General features: G+C 35.4%; 1 protein-coding gene across 1 annotated transcript in view; it reads left to right on the top strand.

The window, feature by feature from the left end:
• Positions 1–6,032: 6,032 nt before the first annotated feature.
• The window catches only part of LOC127625083 (junctional adhesion molecule 3B-like), a 44,895-nt gene continuing 30,131 nt past the window's right edge, over positions 6,033–20,796 (top strand). Inside the window, exon 1 of the mRNA XM_052100151.1 lies at positions 6,033–6,163. Within this exon, the coding sequence (XP_051956111.1) occupies positions 6,079–6,163 (85 nt within the window). The 5' untranslated portion in view covers positions 6,033–6,078. The remainder of the gene's footprint in view (positions 6,164–20,796) is intronic.

Raw genomic sequence — 20,796 nt, 5'->3', positions numbered from 1 at the left:
AAGGGTTGGGGAGTGGAGGGAAATAGCTTTAGCCCCTCTCTCTTCCCTTAAACAGAGTCTGTGGGCATGGGCACTGTCAAGTTCCATTACCTAATTGGAGTTGAAATGCAGCTGTCCTGTGTTTTTGCCTACATCGCATGCCTGGCTCTGGACTCTGCCTTTCTCTCCCAACAAAGATGCTGCATCTTGCAGTCTTTCAGGGCGTGCAACAATCTCTTTGCGATAACAGGGTGTTATGGTCCCTGACAACATACTTGTTGTGGGCGACGGATACATTGGACAGATATGGAAGCAGAATTTATTAGACCTTATTCACAGTAGCGCCACCTCTGATTTTTTACATGAATGAAAACAAGGCTGTGAGGGATAGATACTTTAATGGCACGCACAAAACAAAGTTGTATTAAGCTCATAGATTCCCATCTGATTATCCACAGCTCATTTTGTCTGGAGTATGTTTTCTACTGAATGTTCTAGGTAAGATATTTTGTCAATGTTTTGTCTGCGGAATGATCCTAAAACAATTTAGACTGCAGTACAGCCCATTGAAAAGACTGCACGTATATCCCTCACAGCCTCGTTGTCATTCCCTTAAAAATTCAAAAATGGCACTGCTGTGAATAAGGTATATGTAAACAGTTGAGCTGAGTGAAGCTCTGAAATGTTTATGCCAGCAAAGAGTTAGGATGTGCTTTATCATGCAACAGTCATTCCAGATATGTGGAGAAAGATAACGCCCAACCCCCAAAATTGTCACAATCCAATCAACCACATGTTGCGCCATTGTTCCATAATATAAACTGCATACTGTAATATTGGAATTTGAATTATGGTAAATCTATATACAATCAGCCAGTTTCACGACTACAGTTTGATTGTTTACTCAGTGCCATAGACCAGCAACATGTGTTTTCATTCTGTGTACAGAATTATTAACTTTGTTCAGATTCACCAATGTCTCAGACATTGATACATTTACCTTTTGTTTCCTCTGATGTTGGTGTTCTTTTGATCATTTTGTGAATAGGGGCTGATGTCTTTCTGTATATCAAATTGTTGTCTTGGCTGGATTCTGTGGAATGAATTGAACTAAGTGTCTTTAGAGCCGAGAGTTACTAATGTAATTATCAGACTTCCTGTCTAAAGTAGTAACCACGGGAGTTGCCTAAACATGGCATGTAAATTGTAGAATAGAAAAGAAAATGCAGCCCACAGATGCAATAGAATATTCAAGGATATTTTATAATGTTCTTTAAAAAAGGACAGAAGCCTTTTGCATACAATTAAGAAATTCAGCTGCAAGAAGACTGGATCAGTTCACTTTTGGCTAAAATCATTGTTTGTTGGCAGCCTGACAAGATGTGCTATGTCATCTTGCAGACTGACTCTGACTCATCAAATGAGTTGAACAAAAAAATCCCAAACTGTTTTTCCCCATTTCACAAACACTGCAGACAAATTATCTATGACACTAAATGTGAAAATAAAAAAAAATATTGTAATAGTTATTTTTAAAGAAATCCAAAAGATTTGTTTCAATGCCTAGTAGAAGATAGCAAATTTGGATCACATATTAACATTGCCTTCGTTTCATGGTGTAAGTGCTTAATTTTGAAAAACAATTATGCCAAGAGAGAGGGAATAGTTTAACACAGGAAGTCAAAAGAAATCTGCATCCGGACTACAGGTTAAAAGGTACAAGATAAAGACTTGGAGCTAAATGAACTGCACAGCTAATTACAGGCAGTTTTGTTTGCACAGGACATTAATTACCTTTGAATTTACAACATGCATTTTATTCTTCAACCAAGTGAAATCATTCTTTGAAATAATTCCTTTGAAATTCAGCAACCCATTATTTACAAGTTCTTTCATATGTGAAAGAAAACATATATGGTTTGTGTTTATTCTGATGCATCAGTGTATAATGTATGTTGCTATATTTAATTTATACATTCATCTTTAGATAACTGGCCTGTGTTTAATCCAATATGACTTGTAGTGAGCCTGTCAGGTGCCTGAGGTTTTCCTGCCAAACCATGAGTAATAAATGCCCTCAAGAAAATCAAGGTTAACGAAGTTTCAGATTTAATGTTATACTATGAGGTTATTAAAAAAATTGTTTTATTCAAAATACAATTTAAAAACCTTCTAAAAAACACAATAGATGTCCTTTGATTAATTACATTTCTTCTTTTAATCTGACAAGAGCATTGGCCTTTGTTTTATTAAATATTATTAAATGTGTGTTCCGTTTCAGTGATCTTATGTACCAAATTGCTTTGCCATGTACATCTTCACACATAAACCCAGGGGCGGACTAGCCATGGGGAGAACCGGGACTTTTCCTTGTGGGCCAGCTGCAAAATCTTATGACTATTTTTCTTCTGTGAAACACAAAATGAGATGTTTAGCAGAATGTCAGCCTCAGTCATCTTTTACTTTCTTTGCATTTTTTTTTCTTCCATATAATGAATGTGAATGGTGACTGAGAATGTCAGTCCATAACAATCTGCCATAAATCTCCTTTTGAGTTCCATTTCATACTATACTGAACACCATGATGTTCTGATTTATAGATATATATTTTTTGTATATATAATGTATATATAGATATACTGTATATTTTTTGCATAGCCAGTATAGATTCAACAAGGAATAGTAAATAGACAATATGTATTTAAACATGGATGTACTGTATCATTTAAATGATGCTCATGTGGAGTGGTGGTGGCGTAGTGGCTAAAGCACAGGGCTGTTAATCAGAAGGTCACAGGATCTAACCTCACGGCCACCACCATTGTGTCCTTGAGCAAGGCACTTAACTCCAGGTTGCTCTGGGGGGATTGTCCCTGTAATAATTGCACTGTAAGTCGCTTTGGATAAAAGCGTCTGCCAAATGCATAAATGTAAATGTAAATGTAAATGTGTGCTTTTTTAGCCTGTGGTTGTTTTCTAAATGTCTTTGTTTTGTGTCTGTTTTATAAATTATTTTTATTATTTATTTATATTTTTCTTGTCAAACTAGCGTAACAGTGGATGTGAGTGGCCTTAACTGGTGTACCCTTCATATAAAAGATAGAACATCCAAGTCAGATATAAATACACTGACTTGATATCTTCAGCCCCTCACCAATCACCTCTCGAGCAGATCAGCTCCATACTGAACGACACTAAATCAGAGAGCACTGATAATGGACTTCTCTTAGTCTGCGCCCAAGTGCTGGGAGTGGCTTAGTAGCAAAGCAGAAACACTCTTTCTTTGAATGACCTTGTCGATAATGTTTGATATAGGAAAAACATGATGTGCCCTGAGCCTTCTGGATTTGCTTGTCTCCTGTTGTCAGACATTGAAATTGTCTTTGCACTAAAAAAGTCCCACATAGATTTTCTCTCTAACCTTGCCATCTAAACAGTTTGCATAAATATGGTGTGATAGCATCTTTTATTACCTCTAAATCTGGGGTATTTATGCAGACTAAAATACTGAAATCGTTGTTGAAGTTTTCCTGTGCTTCTCAAAGTCCAATAGCCCATGCCTAATTTCCACCAACACATTCTATTATTAAGAATCTAGGTTAAAAATACTGAACCAGGCTGTTTAGCTCTATCAGGATGGCTACAACTTGATCATTAGCTTTAATTGAATAGAAACTTAAATCACGTTTATTTTCACATCACATAGATTTGCAACATACAGGTGTAATAGTGAGTGAAACGTTTATGTGCTTGGTCCACAAATTGCAGTATGAGTAATGTGCATATACTGATATTATATATATATATATATATATATCTGTATGGTAACCAGGGTTGGGAGGGTTACTTTTGAAATGTATTCCACAACAGTTTACAGAATACCTGCTGTAAAATGTAATTTGTAATGTATTCCGTTAGATTACTCAAGGTCAGTAACATATTCAAAATACTTTGGATTACTTCTTCAGCACTGGTAGATTTTTTTCACTTGTTTTGACTATAAAAACGCTGCCAGTAGACTAAGACAAAACACACACGTTAAAAATACATTCTCTGAAAAACCTAAGTATCTTATGCAGTGTTATTTCTAAAACAAGATAAATAAAACTGATCTTGTTTTAAGGATTTTTAGATATTTTTGCAGGAAAACAATCTATCAAGAATACGATTTTTGCCCAAATATCAAAGGTCTTACAAAAAAAAAAAAAAAAATGATGATCCAACATGAATTTTCTTGGTAAATAAATATGACTGTGCCTTGTAACGTGCATGTAAAATGTCTAGAAATAGCATTTTAGGTTAGCGTAAAGCTGACAATTTACACCAGGGTTTATTTTTATTTATTTTGCTCCAAACTTACCTCAAACTTTCTTCTCTGTCTACTCATATGAATGTAACACATCATAAGAAAGTGTTGCACTGCTGTTCAAATGCACTTTGGATCACATCATTTACATGTATATATGTTTTCCATCTGAAAGGACTAAATATTAAATTAAACAAATGACAATAAAATGCAAAGTAATCTCTTCAGTAATCAAAATAGTTTTTGAATGTAACTATATTCTAATTACCAATTATATAAATTGTAACAGTAGTGGAATACAGTTATTTATATTTTGTATTTTAAATACGTAATCCTTTTACATGTATTCCGTTACTCCCCAACACTGATGGTAACACAAATGAAAGGTTCCATTTTTTTAACACTAGTTAATGTATTCGGTATCATGAACAAACATTTGATTTTAAAATATGTAATTATACATTAATATTTTTTCATTTTTTCAATATCTGACTCTCATAAATAATTTATACATAACTTATAAATAGACAATGTTCCAATGTTTACTAATGTAGTTTTTATAAAATCATGGTGTCATATTTAGTGAAACGCCTATGTGCTTGTGCCACAACCTTCCATACAAGTAGCCAATATATACAGTATAATGGGACTAAAGACACACCTTAAGGAAAATTTTATTTTTTTCTGGTCACAAAGTGTCTCAAGATTCAAAAAATATGTTTTATTTTTATACACAACATAATTTGTGTTTAAAGAAATAACAACAGAAGGTTGTTTTGAATAGTATTATTATTTATTTATTTATTTTTAAAAAGGTGGCATGGAAGGCTCCCTCACTTGGGGTTAAAGGTCCCCGTGGTGGTTATATTTATTCAGTGTGCATGCCGGGGGAAAAGTTATAGGGCACAATTATACTTTTGTGACAACAATGCTTTTTTTGGGTAACAAACTAAGATGATACTTATTCAAAATAAGCACTTCAGAAATGGATGCATAATTTCTTGTTTATTTCAATCAAATTTGACATTTCATCACATCTCAAGTATTCTTTGAACAGTCAATGTGAGCACACTTTGAAAAATGTTCATAACAAATATATAACAAAAATTGTCACCTTGAACAAAATTACAAATAAGCATTTTGTTTAAAAATATATGTGATAATTTCCAAGATATTCATTAGCTACATAAATTGACAATAATAAATAACAAAAAATATTAGATCAAACTGCCCCAAAAAACCTTTAGACATTACACGCAATGATCTCACTGAAGAGGAAGATTTTGAAGTTCATGGTGTCAAACAGGTGTTTAGGAGAGTCCCGTGGTATTGTTTAATGCAATTTAGTGTTTTGTGCGAAAATAAAATTAAAGGAGCCTTTAGCAGCTATACCCTATATATCCAATAAAGTCCAATAAAATAAATAGACAATTAGCTGTAAATGCACCTTTGTTCTTACCCATTCTTCCCCTACTATTCCCCCACAACACAGTATACAAATGATGAATGTAGCAGCATTGAGTAATGAAGTATACTGAAATTTGCACTGTAATTACGATAGTGGTTCACATTTGACATTTATAAATTGATAATAACTGGAGCAACTTTCCTGGCATGACGGTAAACAAATACGGATGTTTGTAAAAGTAGAGGAGTATCTAAATATTCATAAAACGATGCTCTTTGTAGTCATGGGAACTCAACACAATAGCGCACGATGTGCCTCTCCCACTTCGATCGGTGAACACTCTCCATCCTCTCCTAAAGCAGACCTAAAGCCCTTTACTTTGCGCATGTACAGCCAAACTGAACATTTCATCGACTCCAAGATGGCGTTAACACCACTGGCTTGCGTTCTGCTCATCCTTTCCATGCAATGTGAGTACACATCCCCAGCCTTTTATGCTGTCTTTGTAGAAGAGGTAAAAGTTACAAATCGCCAATATTCATTTATCGAAGTTCTTGAAATGTCAGCCATGGTCCGGATTCAGAAAAGTGATTGTGTCTGTCAGTCAACTAAACTATTGAGCTAAACAGTTAGCTCTTTCCCCAGAGATGTTTAAGAAGTGAGATATAAGGTTGGGTTAGCGCGCGGCTGTGTTGTGTTTGGAGGCGAGCGCTTGAGATTGTTTTTCTCATCGCTGGCTCGAGACTCGCATCCCGCTCCGTGTTTGTCCAACTAGCCAGAAATAAATCCGCATGGCTCTGTTTTTCTCGTGTTCTACGGTTTATCAGTCATCTATGTGCAGTAGTTTATGGGAATTTAACGTTCGCGTTTTTAAAACACGATCAAACTTAAGTAAAAAGTTTTGATCGTACGATGTTTTTATTCGTAGGGTTTGATTGTTCAGTCCTTTGTCTCGCTTAAAAAGTTTTTGAAATGATATAAGCAGACAAATGAGGAATCCGACAAATACAAGATGTATTTTTAATTTGGCTTGGTTCAAGTGGTCACGTTTTTGGTTGATTTTAGGGCATTTTACGTAAACAAGCAGGTCGAGATATAGCGGGCATTTTTATTGCGAGATAACGATTTGACGTACTCACGAGGGCGGGTCAGGCAGCGCGCGACACACGGATGTCAAGGATAGGAATAGGCACAGGCTTACAATCTGGAAATTTAAAAATTTCAACATGTTCAACATTTTGTCTTAAACATTTTGTATTCAAATCAGAGTTCTACGACGTAATCAAAAATGATCTGTAGCCATTGGCATATTTTTGTCCTGGAACGGTAGTTTTTTTAATCAAAAGCACCAGTCTAGACCAAGGTTATAATAGTTTTGAATTTTCAAATCAGTTTTTATTTTATATCGTTTTCAAATTTACTATAAATTTCAGTTTAGTTTTAGTTAGTTTCATTAGTGATTTTGATAGTTTTAGTTTAGTTTTTATTTGGTAAACACGATTTTATATATTTTATGAGTGTAGAGTAGACCAATGCAAGACATTTGATTTTAAGCTTGGCATTTTAATATTTGCACAGTTTACTTAGACTCAGCATACTTGTGCATAATAACAATAACATAGTGGTTTGAGATTCAACAAAGTCAAACAAAGAACCAAACAAAATCAAATCAAAAGTTTAAAGTTAAACGTGTGAAAAGTTCAAATGAATTTGTAATGTTTACATGGGCTAATGCTAACGCTAACACACTAGCCATAGTATTGCACCTGTTACCCCAGTATACCAGCCTTCGGCACTGTGGGACCTGAAAATATTTACTGATGAAATTACTCAGAGCGACACTCAGCAGGAAACTGCGCTTCCAGGTTCTTTCGAGCAGCAGATTTCAATGGTGGAAATAGACTGCACTGTAGTTTCAATAATCTTTTAAGCATTATAGAATGTAATAATGTCTGTTAATGTTGATAAAATTAAAAGAAATATCTATGGTGTACAGTAAAGTAAAGAAATTATGTGGGTTTGGGTTCTTTTCTGAAATGTCAGCAAAACAAATGTAAACTTGGTTCAATGAGCATTGTATGATTTGTTGGACATGTAACAGGTTGATGAATACATATCCTCACATGTTTAACACACTTCTAAAGCCTAAGAATTTGTTTACTTACAAATTGAACACTACCATCAGACATACAATATGTGTCTTAACTGCTTTAATTATTAACCCTTATAAAATAAATAATAATATTTTAATTCAATATCATCCTATTTCATATCAAAACTTAATAACAGCCATTTCGATAGAACAATATTATTTACTGCATTCAAAATAAATGCAAATATGTAATTTAATTCACTTACCATTTCAAAAACAGTAGTCCATGTGCTGCGGTGGTGGAGACGTGTCCCATTTCTCCTGTTACATCTGGTCATGTAAGATCAGTTAGATTTTTAATAACTGCTGTTAGTTTAGTTTTTGTTTTTCATTTATTTTGAAATATGTTTTTTATTTTAGTTTACGAAAATGTTTTTTAATCAATAATTTTTGTTTTAGTTTAGGAAAATAAACTTGGTCTAGACAAATAGTCTAATTAAATTCAGGTAGACAAACTGGACTGATTTGTTTGTTGTATACGTTGAACTTTCAGTTCGTATTGTGGATGGAAAATAACAAGAAAGTTGTTATACATAGCCTATTCTGTAAATTTAACATTGGCACAGTTTGAGGCCAACTCTTGACATTCTTTTTCCTTTACACTGTCTGTTTTGCATTTGTTTTAATTAAAAAATGTACACTTAGTGGGCTTTTCTGATGTTGACTAGTTGTAGGGAGTCACGTATGCTCTAGGAAAAACGGCCCATTGCTCATCTGATTATTCAAGTGTGCAGATTGGCTTGATTACAGATAGAGAAGGCATTGAAAGCTAGTAGTTAATCTTTGAGTTTGTCAATTATAGACTTTATAATATTGTAATTTCTTTTAAATATATTTATTCATTTACGTTTTTGGAAAGGAACATTTGTGTTTATATACAGTAAATTGGGTTGCTTTGGTAAATTCTAAAGTTGCTAATGTAAATCAAATAAATACAGTGTACATTACAGTTACACATTGTACACAAAAATTATTGATTACAATAGTATTAATACTAACAAGGTGTTTTAACTAGCAGCTCCATTAAATAAATTATTATTAATCAGGTTAATATAATAATGTAATTGTATTGTTAACATAAATACAAGTTAGTTTAAAGTGTGAACATTATATACAGTGTGTGTGTATATATATATATATATATATATATATAAATTTCACTCCAACAGACCCCTTCAATTGAATTTTTCAAGCTAATATAGGTTAACTCAATTTGTTAACTTAAAGTCAGTCAACAGTCTACTGTTTAAATCTTATCAGCAGTGTGTGCCAAAAACAGTTTCTCAGTGATTGTTATACATTATATGTTTATAAGAACTGTCTAGTCTCTGGGGAGTGTGATTGTACAGTGGAAACTCTCTGGTGTCTTTTGGTGCCAAGATATTCTTTACGGGATTGGATAGATTCAGCATAGTAAAAAGGCTGTGATCACACCCTAGATTTTAGATAAAATTGTTCGAAAAGTGGTAACTTCCATTTGTGCCCATTGCTTTGATGCAACAGCACTGAATACGTAAGCTTATTGCTTTGAACAATTGTGACCTTGTGGAAAATAATGCTATTATTGTAGATAGTGTCAATAATGAGATAATGTTCACCATTATATTCAGGGTTCCACTGCCATGGAAAATCAGGAAATACCAGTGAATTTTTTAATTTAGAAAGGCCTGGAAAAGTCATGGAAATTAATAAAATCATAAAAGTTATGGAAATTTTCTTTAGTGATTTTTATTTTTTTATTCTTGGCTCTGAAACATTTTATTGGCTTGAAATTGCTCTTAGTGAGTCTTAGAGAGCTCTAAAATGATCTCAAATGACTGGAAAAGTAATCGAATTAACTTTTTATATTGCCTATGAAATGTCTGATAATTGTCTGTTGACATTCAATGTTATTTAACAACAATTAGGAAGTGAAAAATAGTGAAAGTGATAGTTTGACGCTGGAAGGCTGTGCTTTCTGATATGCTTTCTCTCCCACCCGCACAACGCTTCAGAGCAAGTGATTTTCTGGGGCTTCATGAAAAGCATGCAGGACCTTCTGGGAAAGTCCATCAGGTACAGGCTGACATTTTTGACATGTTCAGTGATAGTGACAGACAGAAATATACATGGAAAAATAGCAGTCGTCTTCGTCTCCAGGGCTGTTTTGGGCAAAGATGTGTTGCCCTTCCTCCACACAATGTTACTGCATGAGCCCATTTCTGCTGGAGGTTCATTTTAGCTGCAGGCACCACACCATAACAAATCTTGTATACAACATCTTGTATTCAGAGGAAAGGCAGGCCATCGTCACTGTATAGTGATGGGAAAAATTCTAGACGGGAGGTCCCAGCATAATCCACATGGGTACCACAACGGGCAGGCTGCGTAATGAAACACGCTGAGTCTTTGAGCAACAGGAGAACAGCACATGTCCGGCCCCCAGACAGAGTAACCCAGAGTAACATGCAGAAACAGCTGAGCGGCTGTTAGTGTAAGTGTATGGAAGACCCCCTCTCACATGGAGTTGAAATATATCCCACTCTGCCCACCACAGACACTCAGCATTGAGGACAAATGTGGAATGCTCACCCATAGTAGATCTCAGAAGCTTTATTTACATCTTGTGTTTTACATGCATAATCATGAAGACACAGGGGTGAAGACGAGTACAAAGGTGTCAGTTTTCAGTGAGAAACATTTGGTATTTTCAACAATAAATAGATAAGCATCTTGAGTGAAAGCACTATGAAGAAATTCAATTTCGCAAGATTTCCTATGAAATGGAAATTACTGGCAGCTTTCTGAAAGAAACATGTTTTTTATTCATTTTTATCTTTTGGTAAGCAGTGACAGATGTGGAGGGGAAAGCTTAGAACTAACACATTCACAGTTCAGGAATGACAAGCATGTGCATTCTTTAAATGTCAATAAGATTTCTGTGTGTAAGATGGGCATTGATCAAAATAGTGCCAGACTGCTGGGCTGGGTATACTGGTGCCTGTGCAAAAGAGCAGGATTAGGGCAGGCCCCACTTTATTTCATGGAAGGTGATTTAAATACTGTAAAAAAAAAAAAAGTATTTTATTTTTTTATGTTTTGGAATTTCTAGTATCTATCGTAATATATCATCAGTGGTTAGCGTCTTTTCAACAACTTTGTCAATTATTTTGTGTGCCTACTTAAGATATGGTACTTCCTTGTTTATTCTGAGTCAGGGAGATAATTTTGGAATACTTCCTCCCAGTTAAGTAAAATTTTTGGGTGATTTACTGTGGCTGATCTTTATCCAGGCACATGCTCCTATGGGGAAGATTGCGCATGTGCAAGTTTCTACCTAAATTCTCTCTGTTTTTGCCTGTTGCTGCTTACACTACTAGGTCATTAGTTCTGGGGCCATTTGCATCAGTGAAACGGTTGGAAACTGTTTTAGCCTCCAGTTTTCCTTTTCAAATCGACTTGTTTCATGTATGTAGCTAAGTCAGATAATTGCCTGCGATTGAACCTTGATTTACAGTGTAGTCACAAAGACAATTATTGTTGCTAAAAATAGAAATATGCCACAGATCATCTGACAGCCGCTGGAACCAAATGCGCTCTCTATGGAAACAAGTCATGCCAATGCACCCTGTTTATAGGCTACATACACACATTGCAGCAATAGTTTGAATAGAACTGGCTTGATATTTATTCAAACTAGAAGTATAGCATTTTATGGATACTTTAAACATTTTTACAGGTATGTGTTGTGTTATGACCGTAAACATATGGATATGACATCTTACCATCTGTTAAATAGAGAGAATAGCTGAGTAATGTCTGCGACACATTCACTGGCTTCTTCTCTCCCAGCTGAATTGACATCTGGCATTTTCACACCTTGTATGTGATATTCCCAATCACAAGTACAAGTGTTGACAGTCAGTACAGTCTAACTCCCAAGATTCACCTGGATGATGATTATTGAAATGCCTCACAGCAGACATCAAGTTCTAAAGTGACTGCTAAGAAGAACAGATGACTCTAGAATGCCGATATAAAAAGACCCAAATTAATTTGTTGACAACAAGCATTAGAGATTTTCAAAATGTAAAAATAAGAAGGGGGGTTTTCATATACAAGCAGAAGTTCATTTTCAGGGGGAAACACAAACACACAATATAAAGCTCTATCAACAAACAGCCTATCCACTTTGATTTATTCTCTACTGAAACTCACCATTGAATTACAATTTGTCATCTTTACGACTCTAGTAAGACCTGCAAACAGTCAATCAAATGCAAAATGTATCACCTGCTTAACACTGCCCATTTTACCAGTAAAGAGAAAATGTATAACCCTGGCCTATTTGTTAATTTCCATTTTTAGTGCCTTTTAGCCTCTCTATATTATAAAGAGCAATAGATGCATGATAAAAGAGTGCCTTCACCACCAAATAGTGTTGTTCACTTTCAAAGAATGATTAGTTAGTTGATAAGTCAACAGAGACAGTACAACCCAAGAATCTTATTTGGCTCCTTAGTGCAATGTCACTCCTCTCTGGGTTAAAAACCACCATTAGCACCAGATTTGTTGTGTGCATTTAGCCGACTGGTCAGATTGCACTGACAGATTGTACCCAGACCATCTGGCAGGCCAGCGTTAAGGCCACCTCGTAATGCTTCTCACACTTAATTGCAAAGTGAACTGGAATAAGTTTGAATATGAAACCAGACAGCCCTTAAAGCTGAGCATTAAGCTTACCCTCCTACGACAACTATTGGCAAATTAAATTTATTGAAATCAGCCATCGGATTAAAATTTAAATGATAAATTAGGTTGCTTTTTTAGATTAGAATTAGAATCAAGTTTATTGGCCCAGTTACACTTTGTTCAAAAACAGATCACATATACTGTATACACAATGTGCAATACATATTCAATACAATACAGAATACAATAATAAATGCAATGCAAATTTAAAGTCTTGATTTGTGATCAGTTTACCAGCTTTGTTGTCCAACCCCAATGGACATTAGGCAGAACAATTGAGCAAAATCTGAGAAAAAGAGTGAATTGTCTGAAATATTCAAATCTCAAATATGGGTTCAATTGTTTGTCTATATTTTAAGGATGCATTCTCCAGTTTGCTTCCTCCAGTGGCCTCAAACTTAAGCAAACCTTGTAATATTATGCACTGGGTACAGCTGCTGCTGGTGTGAGTGCATGCCCTGCAAGTGAGTACCGGAGATATTTGTCAGAATGCCAGACATTGGCATAGATCTTCCTACCCAGTGGTCCTAAGATATAAGCCTATTTGAATATTTAATTGTTGATTTCTTAGTTTGCTGTTGTTGTTTGAAGTGGGCCAACAAGTATTTAATGATATTTAATGGAAAGCCACATTGTGATTAGTGTTTGTTTGTGTTTTTTCTGTCCCAAGTATCATAGTAATTAAGCAAATTACTTCTTTCCTTATATCTGATGGTTATATATAGAAGTTTGTTGAGGATGTCTCAAGATTACCACATTTTCCCCACTGCAGACAATACAGGCGGCGTGTTTACATCATGGTATCAGTGTATACAAACAGATGACCTGAAAAGGAGTCACTAAGATGGGGTGCATTAGGTGCTTCCTGCAGGAAACTAATCAGTGAGTAGCCTTTAAGAAGATTTGGTGAGACTTAAGATGTCCTAATAATGTGCAGAGATCCGAAAATGATTACAGACCCTTGGATGTAATTAAACCATCTTATTGTAACTAACAGAAGTGGAAAAAGATGCTGCTGTTATTGATGTATGCTGGTACATTAGAGCAATTCAAGATACAAATGCAAAGGGAACATAACGCTGAATCAATGAAAAACTTCAAAGATCATTTATGTAGTAAAGTTTACAGATGGCAAGCAATGGAATGTTTTCCATATCCCTTTACTTGATATCACAATGTTTTATTATGTTTCATTTATATTCCAGCATATCTAAGAATAGCTTTGGCAGGGCTAGGTCCCTCAAAGCATTTATGGAATTGTTCTTTGATCTATTGAATTGAAATAGTACTCTGATGCATTGAAAGGATCCAAACTCAAAAAGGTAATTTATTGTTACAAACGAACTTTTCAGCGCAAATTTCACAACAGCACAGTCTCAGTATGAGTGTGGCAGCTCTCCCTCCCTCACTGGTGTCCGGCTCGCTCTTAATGCCCGTCTCCACTCTCACTGCAATGACAAACAGCTGTTTGAGACAATCATTGCCAGGTGGTGATCCTTAACATTCTCATCTCCTGATCTCACTCTCCATTCACAAGCCGGCACTCAACCATGCTCCCACTACCACAATATAGTATAAAATAAATAACATAAAAAGAGATGTTTATTTTGCTTGCATTATTGTTAACAGTCTCCATCTGCTGTGCTTGACCTATTCATTATAAAAGCTCCGGGAATTTGCATGCATGCCCCAGGGGATGTTCTCATAAACTGTGGAAATGATTGGCTGTAGCCCAATTTTCTTAGTGCCATATGATGATTTGCATCTTCTGAGATTATTTGATTGCATTTGCATAAATAGTATTTGTATGGATCAGAGAGATCTGCAAGTCTCTCTAATGTACAGTACAATTAATTTTATGCATAAAATGTATTACTTTTGTACTGTACTGTATCTGAACAGAGCGCATGCAGAGATCATGCAAATAGTATTTTACCTTCTGAATCTATACATTGTTTTTGTGGAGAATGTGGAAATGTAACTTAAAAGTATAGCATGAGATGTAATAAATTACACTGATCCAATGTTAAACTAAAAATGTGTTTCATTTGGTAACATCTAAATTAACTGTTTTTATCAAGTCTTAATATTTTAATAAAGTTTAAGCTTTGTCGACTGCAAAGTGTATTTGAATTTGTCCCGCCTTTTCTTTAAAAAAAGTTTAAAAAAATCTGGGTTACGGTAAGGCACTTAGAATGGAAGTGAATGGGACCAGTTCACAAACATTAAAATACACATTGTTTCAAAAGTATAGCCACAAGACATAAACATTATGCATGTTAACATGATTTTAGCATGATAAAATGGCTTCTTAACCTTTTCTGTGTAAAGGTGTCAACCCTGTAATTACGAAGCTGTAAACCCTGTAATCCGGGTACTGGCGATTTAAACATCTTAACTGCTCAAATAATACACAAGTCTTAACAGAAGAATTAGTGACCACGTTAACATGCACTTAAGAAAACAGTTTATTCAAGGGTTTTAGCAGAAAGCAGCGGTCTGAAATGTCATGTAAACAAGAGCGCTTGCATTGAGTTGTTATGTTGTTGATGCATTGGTTTGCATTAGATATCAATGACTACTAAATACTGGTAGTCTGTCGTTTTGATTAGTTTTGTTATGCTATTCATTCAAGTTAGTGAGATAATATGCACACCCTTTGACGAGTTGCCTATTTGTGGTTTAATTTCACGGTCACTTGAGCTTTATTGATGTGGAGGTGCACGTCTTAGTAGTGTTTTGTGCTTAGATTAAATTATTAGGGATGTTTGCATGGCATCATTTTCAGATGTTGCCCCAAAAAATTGCTTTATTCGTCACTCTGTAAAATTTCAGTTTTCATTTTATAAGCACTAGGGCATTGAGTGGCCTAGCATCTATTATAATGGCACATACATGAGGTAGATAGGCTTTTATGATAGATTTTGAGTTCTAGTGTTAAACATCTACCTGTCAATCAACCGCTGCTCTTAAACAAGGTTTTTAAACTTTGCTGGTTAAAGCGCATATATGCATAAAGTGTAACATATGAAGCACATCTGTGAAGCTCAGTTAACACTGTTACTCTACTAAAATGATACACATTTGCAGTGTGCTGATGGGTGTTTGAAGAGAGCGCGTACGTGGAACAGACCGGGATAACAAATGTCATAGGATGGAGCCCAACAAAATGCCAACACAGTGGAAAGAATTCAAAATTTCTGGGAGAATAGTAGAAAAATCACATGCACTATAAACCAGTGTTTCATACAAAATTCAGCTCTTGTAGCAGGGGAAATGCTCCACCAAAAGAAAATCAAAAGAAATCAGAAAAAAAATTGTGTACCGCCACAAGTCTGGTTCATCCTTGGGTGCAATTTCCAAATGCCTGACTGTATCATGTTCATCTGTACAAACAATAATACTCAAGTATAAACACCATGGGACCACACAGCCATCATACCGCTCAGGAAGGAGACACATTATGTCTCCTATAGATGAACAAGTTTGGAGCAAAAATTGCAAATCAATCCTAGAACAACAACAAAGGACATTGTGAAGATGCTGTAGGAAACTGGTTGACAAGTATCTATATCCACAGTAAAATTTGTATATTGACATACCTTGAAAGGCTGCTCAGCAAGGAAGAAGCCATTGCTCCATAAAAAGTCAGACTACAGTTTGCAAGTGCACATGGGGACAAAGAAATTACTTTTTGGTCTGATGAAACAAAAATGTAACTGTTTGGCAATAATGACCATTGTTATGTTTGGATGAAAAAGGGTGCACCAGAACACCATCCCAACTGTGAAGCATGGGGGTGGCAGCATCATGGGTGTTTTGCTGCAGGAGGGACTAATGCATTTCACAAAATAGATGGCATCATGAGGAAGGAAAATTATGTTGATATTTTGAAGCAACAACTCAAGACATCAGCCAGAAAGTTAAAGCTTGGTTGCAAATGGGTCTTCCAAATGGACAATGACCCCAAGCATACCTCCAAAATATGGCAAAATGGCTTAAGTAGAACAAAGTCAAGGTATTGGAGTGGCCATCACAAAGCCCTGACCTCAGTCTGATTTGTGGGCAGAACTGACAAAGCATGTGCGAGGAAGGAGGCCAACAATCCTGACTCAGTTACACCAGTTCTGTCTGAAGAAATGGGCCAAAATTCCAGCAACTTATTGTGAGAAGCTTGTGGAAGGCTACCGAAAATGTTTGACCCAAGTTAAACAATTCAAAGGCAATGTTACCAAATACTAACAAAGTGTATGAAAACTTCTGACCCACTGGGAATGTGATGAAATAAAAGCTGAAATAAATCATTCTCACTACTTTTATCCTGACATTTCACATTCTTAAAATAAAGTAGTGACCCTAACTGACCTAAGGAATTGTGAAATTTGTTTAAATGTATTTGTCTAAGGTGTATGCAAACTTCTGACTTGACTTAAATACTTAAACCGGCAGTTCACCCAAAAATGAAACTTCTGTCATTATTCACCCTCAAGTCTGCATAAATGTTTGGCAGCATGCCTCGGGCACCATTCACTGTTACTGCATCTTACTTTACATAAAATAAACGTTACCGGTGACTGAAACTTAACAATCTCCTTTTAAGTTCAATGGAAGAAATAAAGTCATAAAGGTTTGCAACAACATGAAGGTAAGTGATGACAGAATTTTCATTTTTGAGTGAAATATCACTTTTAGAGTACAAGTCAATACTCAAAAGTTACATTAAAAATGTCAGTTTAATTTTGACAAAATGAATTAATTTTTTTTACAAATTAAATACTGAGAAAACATTTGCTTATATAATATAACTATTAAAGATAGATTTAAATTATATATTCTTGTTATGTAGACTATATTATTAAAAATTATAGTATTAATATTATTATATATTATTGTTTATGTACATTTCATATTTATTATAACTGCTCTAGAGAGATGTAGCTTAACAGCTTCTAAATACCCTGCAGCTGAACAGTTCTGGTTGCATACAAGGCATTTATTGATTGATTGCACTATTTCTGCCTTTCTTTGTGCTGTATTTATATTATGGAGCACCCCGATATGAAAGCTGGCAATACTAGATCGCCCCAATGTCGCGCACTTGCAGTGTTGACAGCTTTGTTGATTATAAACAGGAGCGATAGTTTTAACACATTGCTCGCTTACAGAGAGAGGCGGTACAACGCCTCACATGTGCTCAGAACAGAGCTCCACATGAGCATTACGTACGGACTGTTTGATTAAACAACATCAAAGCCCTTTGCAATTTGATATTCACATAAGGTCATCAAGTATAGATCAGAAGTATTGTTCAGCCCTACACAATAGAAAGTGTTGTTTTTGAGTTATTTCACGGCACACGCTAATTTCTTCTAATTACATTCAATTCAGGCGGCAAGCTCACAAATTAGGTATCTAATTTGGTGACATATCTGACATGGTGCTGGATATTCAGTAGCAGCGAAGAAATGTTGCTGAATAGCGGTACAGGAAACACTGCTATAAACAATTCCCATTTATACACATCATTGTAAAATATCGACTGTACCTTGCGTTCACGTATGCACTAGTACATTGGAGGAATTCCTGTGTTTTATATAAGAGGGAACCCCCTCTATTGCAGTGCATTTCTGCTGCATGTTGCAATAGAAAGTGAAGGAAACAAACACAACAACATTTCTGGAATATCTCAAAATAAAGTGAATCAACAAAGAATAAAATAGTAAAGTCTTCCTCGTATCCCATGTTCGTTATTTACACAAGCGTCACTGGAGAATGACTTTGCTGTTGAGAAAGCTGCTTACTGACTAATTTGCATGTATACAGGAGTAAAGTGTATGCCGCTTATACAGTGCATGTAAACAGGAAAACTGTTTTCTCGCAATAAACTGATTTCTGGTGTCAATGTATACGTAGTCAGTTTAAGTGATTTTGTAAAATAACAAGCTTCACATTTCTACTTTTAAACCCTCCTAAAATTGCCTCATTGACTTCCATTGTATAAGTGCCTGACTTTAACCTAGATTTTTACTTATTTTTAAAGAAAAGGTGGTACAGGTCGAAATTATTTTTTGTGGTAATTAACATTATGCCACACATGCTGTCGATTGTGTTTAACTTGTGTAAAACCCAGAATATTCCATTAAGGGTTAGATTAAGTAGAAATAGCTTCCTAAGGTAACAATAGCAGGTTACCACTTTTTAGACCAGTATGTGATGGAAGAAACATGAACTAATTTTAGATTATGTAGTGGAATAATTTTTTTATACAATCAGATACATTTTGAAAATTAGTAATAAAAGTAATAAAAAATGAAAGATGTAATGAAAAAATTGTTTTATTCCACTGGATGTTTTATCATGATGCAGTGCACTAATGATGTATTTGTCAATTTGATAGTGTTTAAATTCACAGCACTGATCTGTGGGGGAAGATACCATTAGGGGAGACCTGAGAGTAAGGATGTGTTGTGTGGTACTTTAGATGTTACAACTTCCCCTTGTTGTTCTTTGGATTCCAGAACAAAGAGAACACTGATGTGTATGTTCTTGAAATATTAACATCATGAAACAGTAGAGAAAGAATAGAGACAACAAATAATTTATAGCGAAAATAAAGTACGTTGGAAGACACGCAATAATGCCTTTTAGCTTGGTCCCTTATGGGCTTATATGGCCATATTGCTCTCCTCAGAAAGGAAAGTTTTACCTCAAGTTCTTTATCTCCCTTCTTCACAGCGTTTCCAACAAGCACAATTACCTTATGGTTTTTGCTCATTCATGGAATGTTCACTTGGAATAACCACTCTAGATGACAGTTAAATAACTTCTCTGCTACAAAGTCATTCATGCAGAAATGGGCAATCATGCAGCTTTATTTCTTATCAGCACCACTCAGGATCACTCCTCAAATGTCTGTGGACAATATTCTATAGTTGGGGAAGAATATTAGCACTAGTCAAAAGCCATCTGTGCAATGGAAATGGAAAATTTGCAATGCCAGGTTGACTTCAACTCAGCTCCCAGGTTCAAAATGTGGTGTTCTTTTCTATGTAGTTCAGTGGTGTTCAACATACTTGGGGCCCATACCAGTTTTCTCTCAGGGACGAGCTTGATTATCTTGCCCTGCCAATCATTATAGGTTATATAAGCAGGTACTTCCCTCACACCAGTGTTGATTCTTATGGCATCCCTCACCTCTATATCTCCACCTTTACATTTTGTAACGTCTATACCAATTATTATTCAAAATTGTCTTTCTATTTCTTACTTTAGTCAGATAGTTCTGGATCACTGAGCTCATGCCCAGTCCTGTGGTTGAGCTCCTACATTATGGACAGCACACAGAATCCGTTTACCTTAATGCACTTCATGACTATATGAACTATTGAACTTGTAAAATTTCAGTATGTCTGGCGACATTTTAGGAAATCAGAGCACAGTTGTCTATCACAAGGAGACATCACATGTGGTACACTTATCATGGGTGGGGTTAATTACATTTACTGCTATCCAAATTGAAAATTTCAAATTGAAGGCAATAGAGTTGACTGAGAGATGTGAGACAGAAGTTGAGGAAATAATGACGCCTGTCAAACCACCCTCATTAGTGAGTTTACATTGTATTCTCTCTGGGCAGTAAATATTTAGAGCAGATCACATCACACAATAAGGTCAGGATGTAAAGAATTTGCAGGCACACAAATCTGGAACATCTGATGCAAAATGCATGCAATGCATATACATGTTAAGATTCTGAACTGTGTAGATGGAGTTGTGGTTGCATAGTTTTCTGTGCTCCAGTTTTGTGGCTTGAATGGACCAAAATTAGATGATAATCATTGTGTCATTGGATATCATGTTGAGAAGAGTTGAACGTTTAGAAGTCTCAGACTGGCTCTTAAAAGAAAAGAGGATTAAACTGCTTTTACTTTATTTGAATACTTCTGGCTAAAGCTGCAGATGTATGCATGTTTTTGCTCTGATTTTTATTTTTTATTTTTAACCAGGACATTTAAATATCAGATGTGTTTGAAATCTGCTGCCTTAATCTTTGTGGCCTCCTGGGCCTTGAAGAAGCACAACAACAGTGTTGAAATGTCACATTTTGTAAATAATGAAAGATTGCGAACAATCTGCCCAAGCTTTAATGTTAACTCAATGGCAAAACAAGAGCATTTTTGGTTTGAAATATGCTGCATTTGTTTTTGCAAGTGTTAACAC

This window comes from Xyrauchen texanus, chromosome 31 (genome assembly GCF_025860055.1).
Source record: "Xyrauchen texanus isolate HMW12.3.18 chromosome 31, RBS_HiC_50CHRs, whole genome shotgun sequence".
In the NCBI taxonomy this organism is placed as follows: Eukaryota; Metazoa; Chordata; class Actinopteri; order Cypriniformes; family Catostomidae; genus Xyrauchen; species Xyrauchen texanus.
This window is presented reverse-complemented; position numbering and strand designations above follow the sequence as displayed.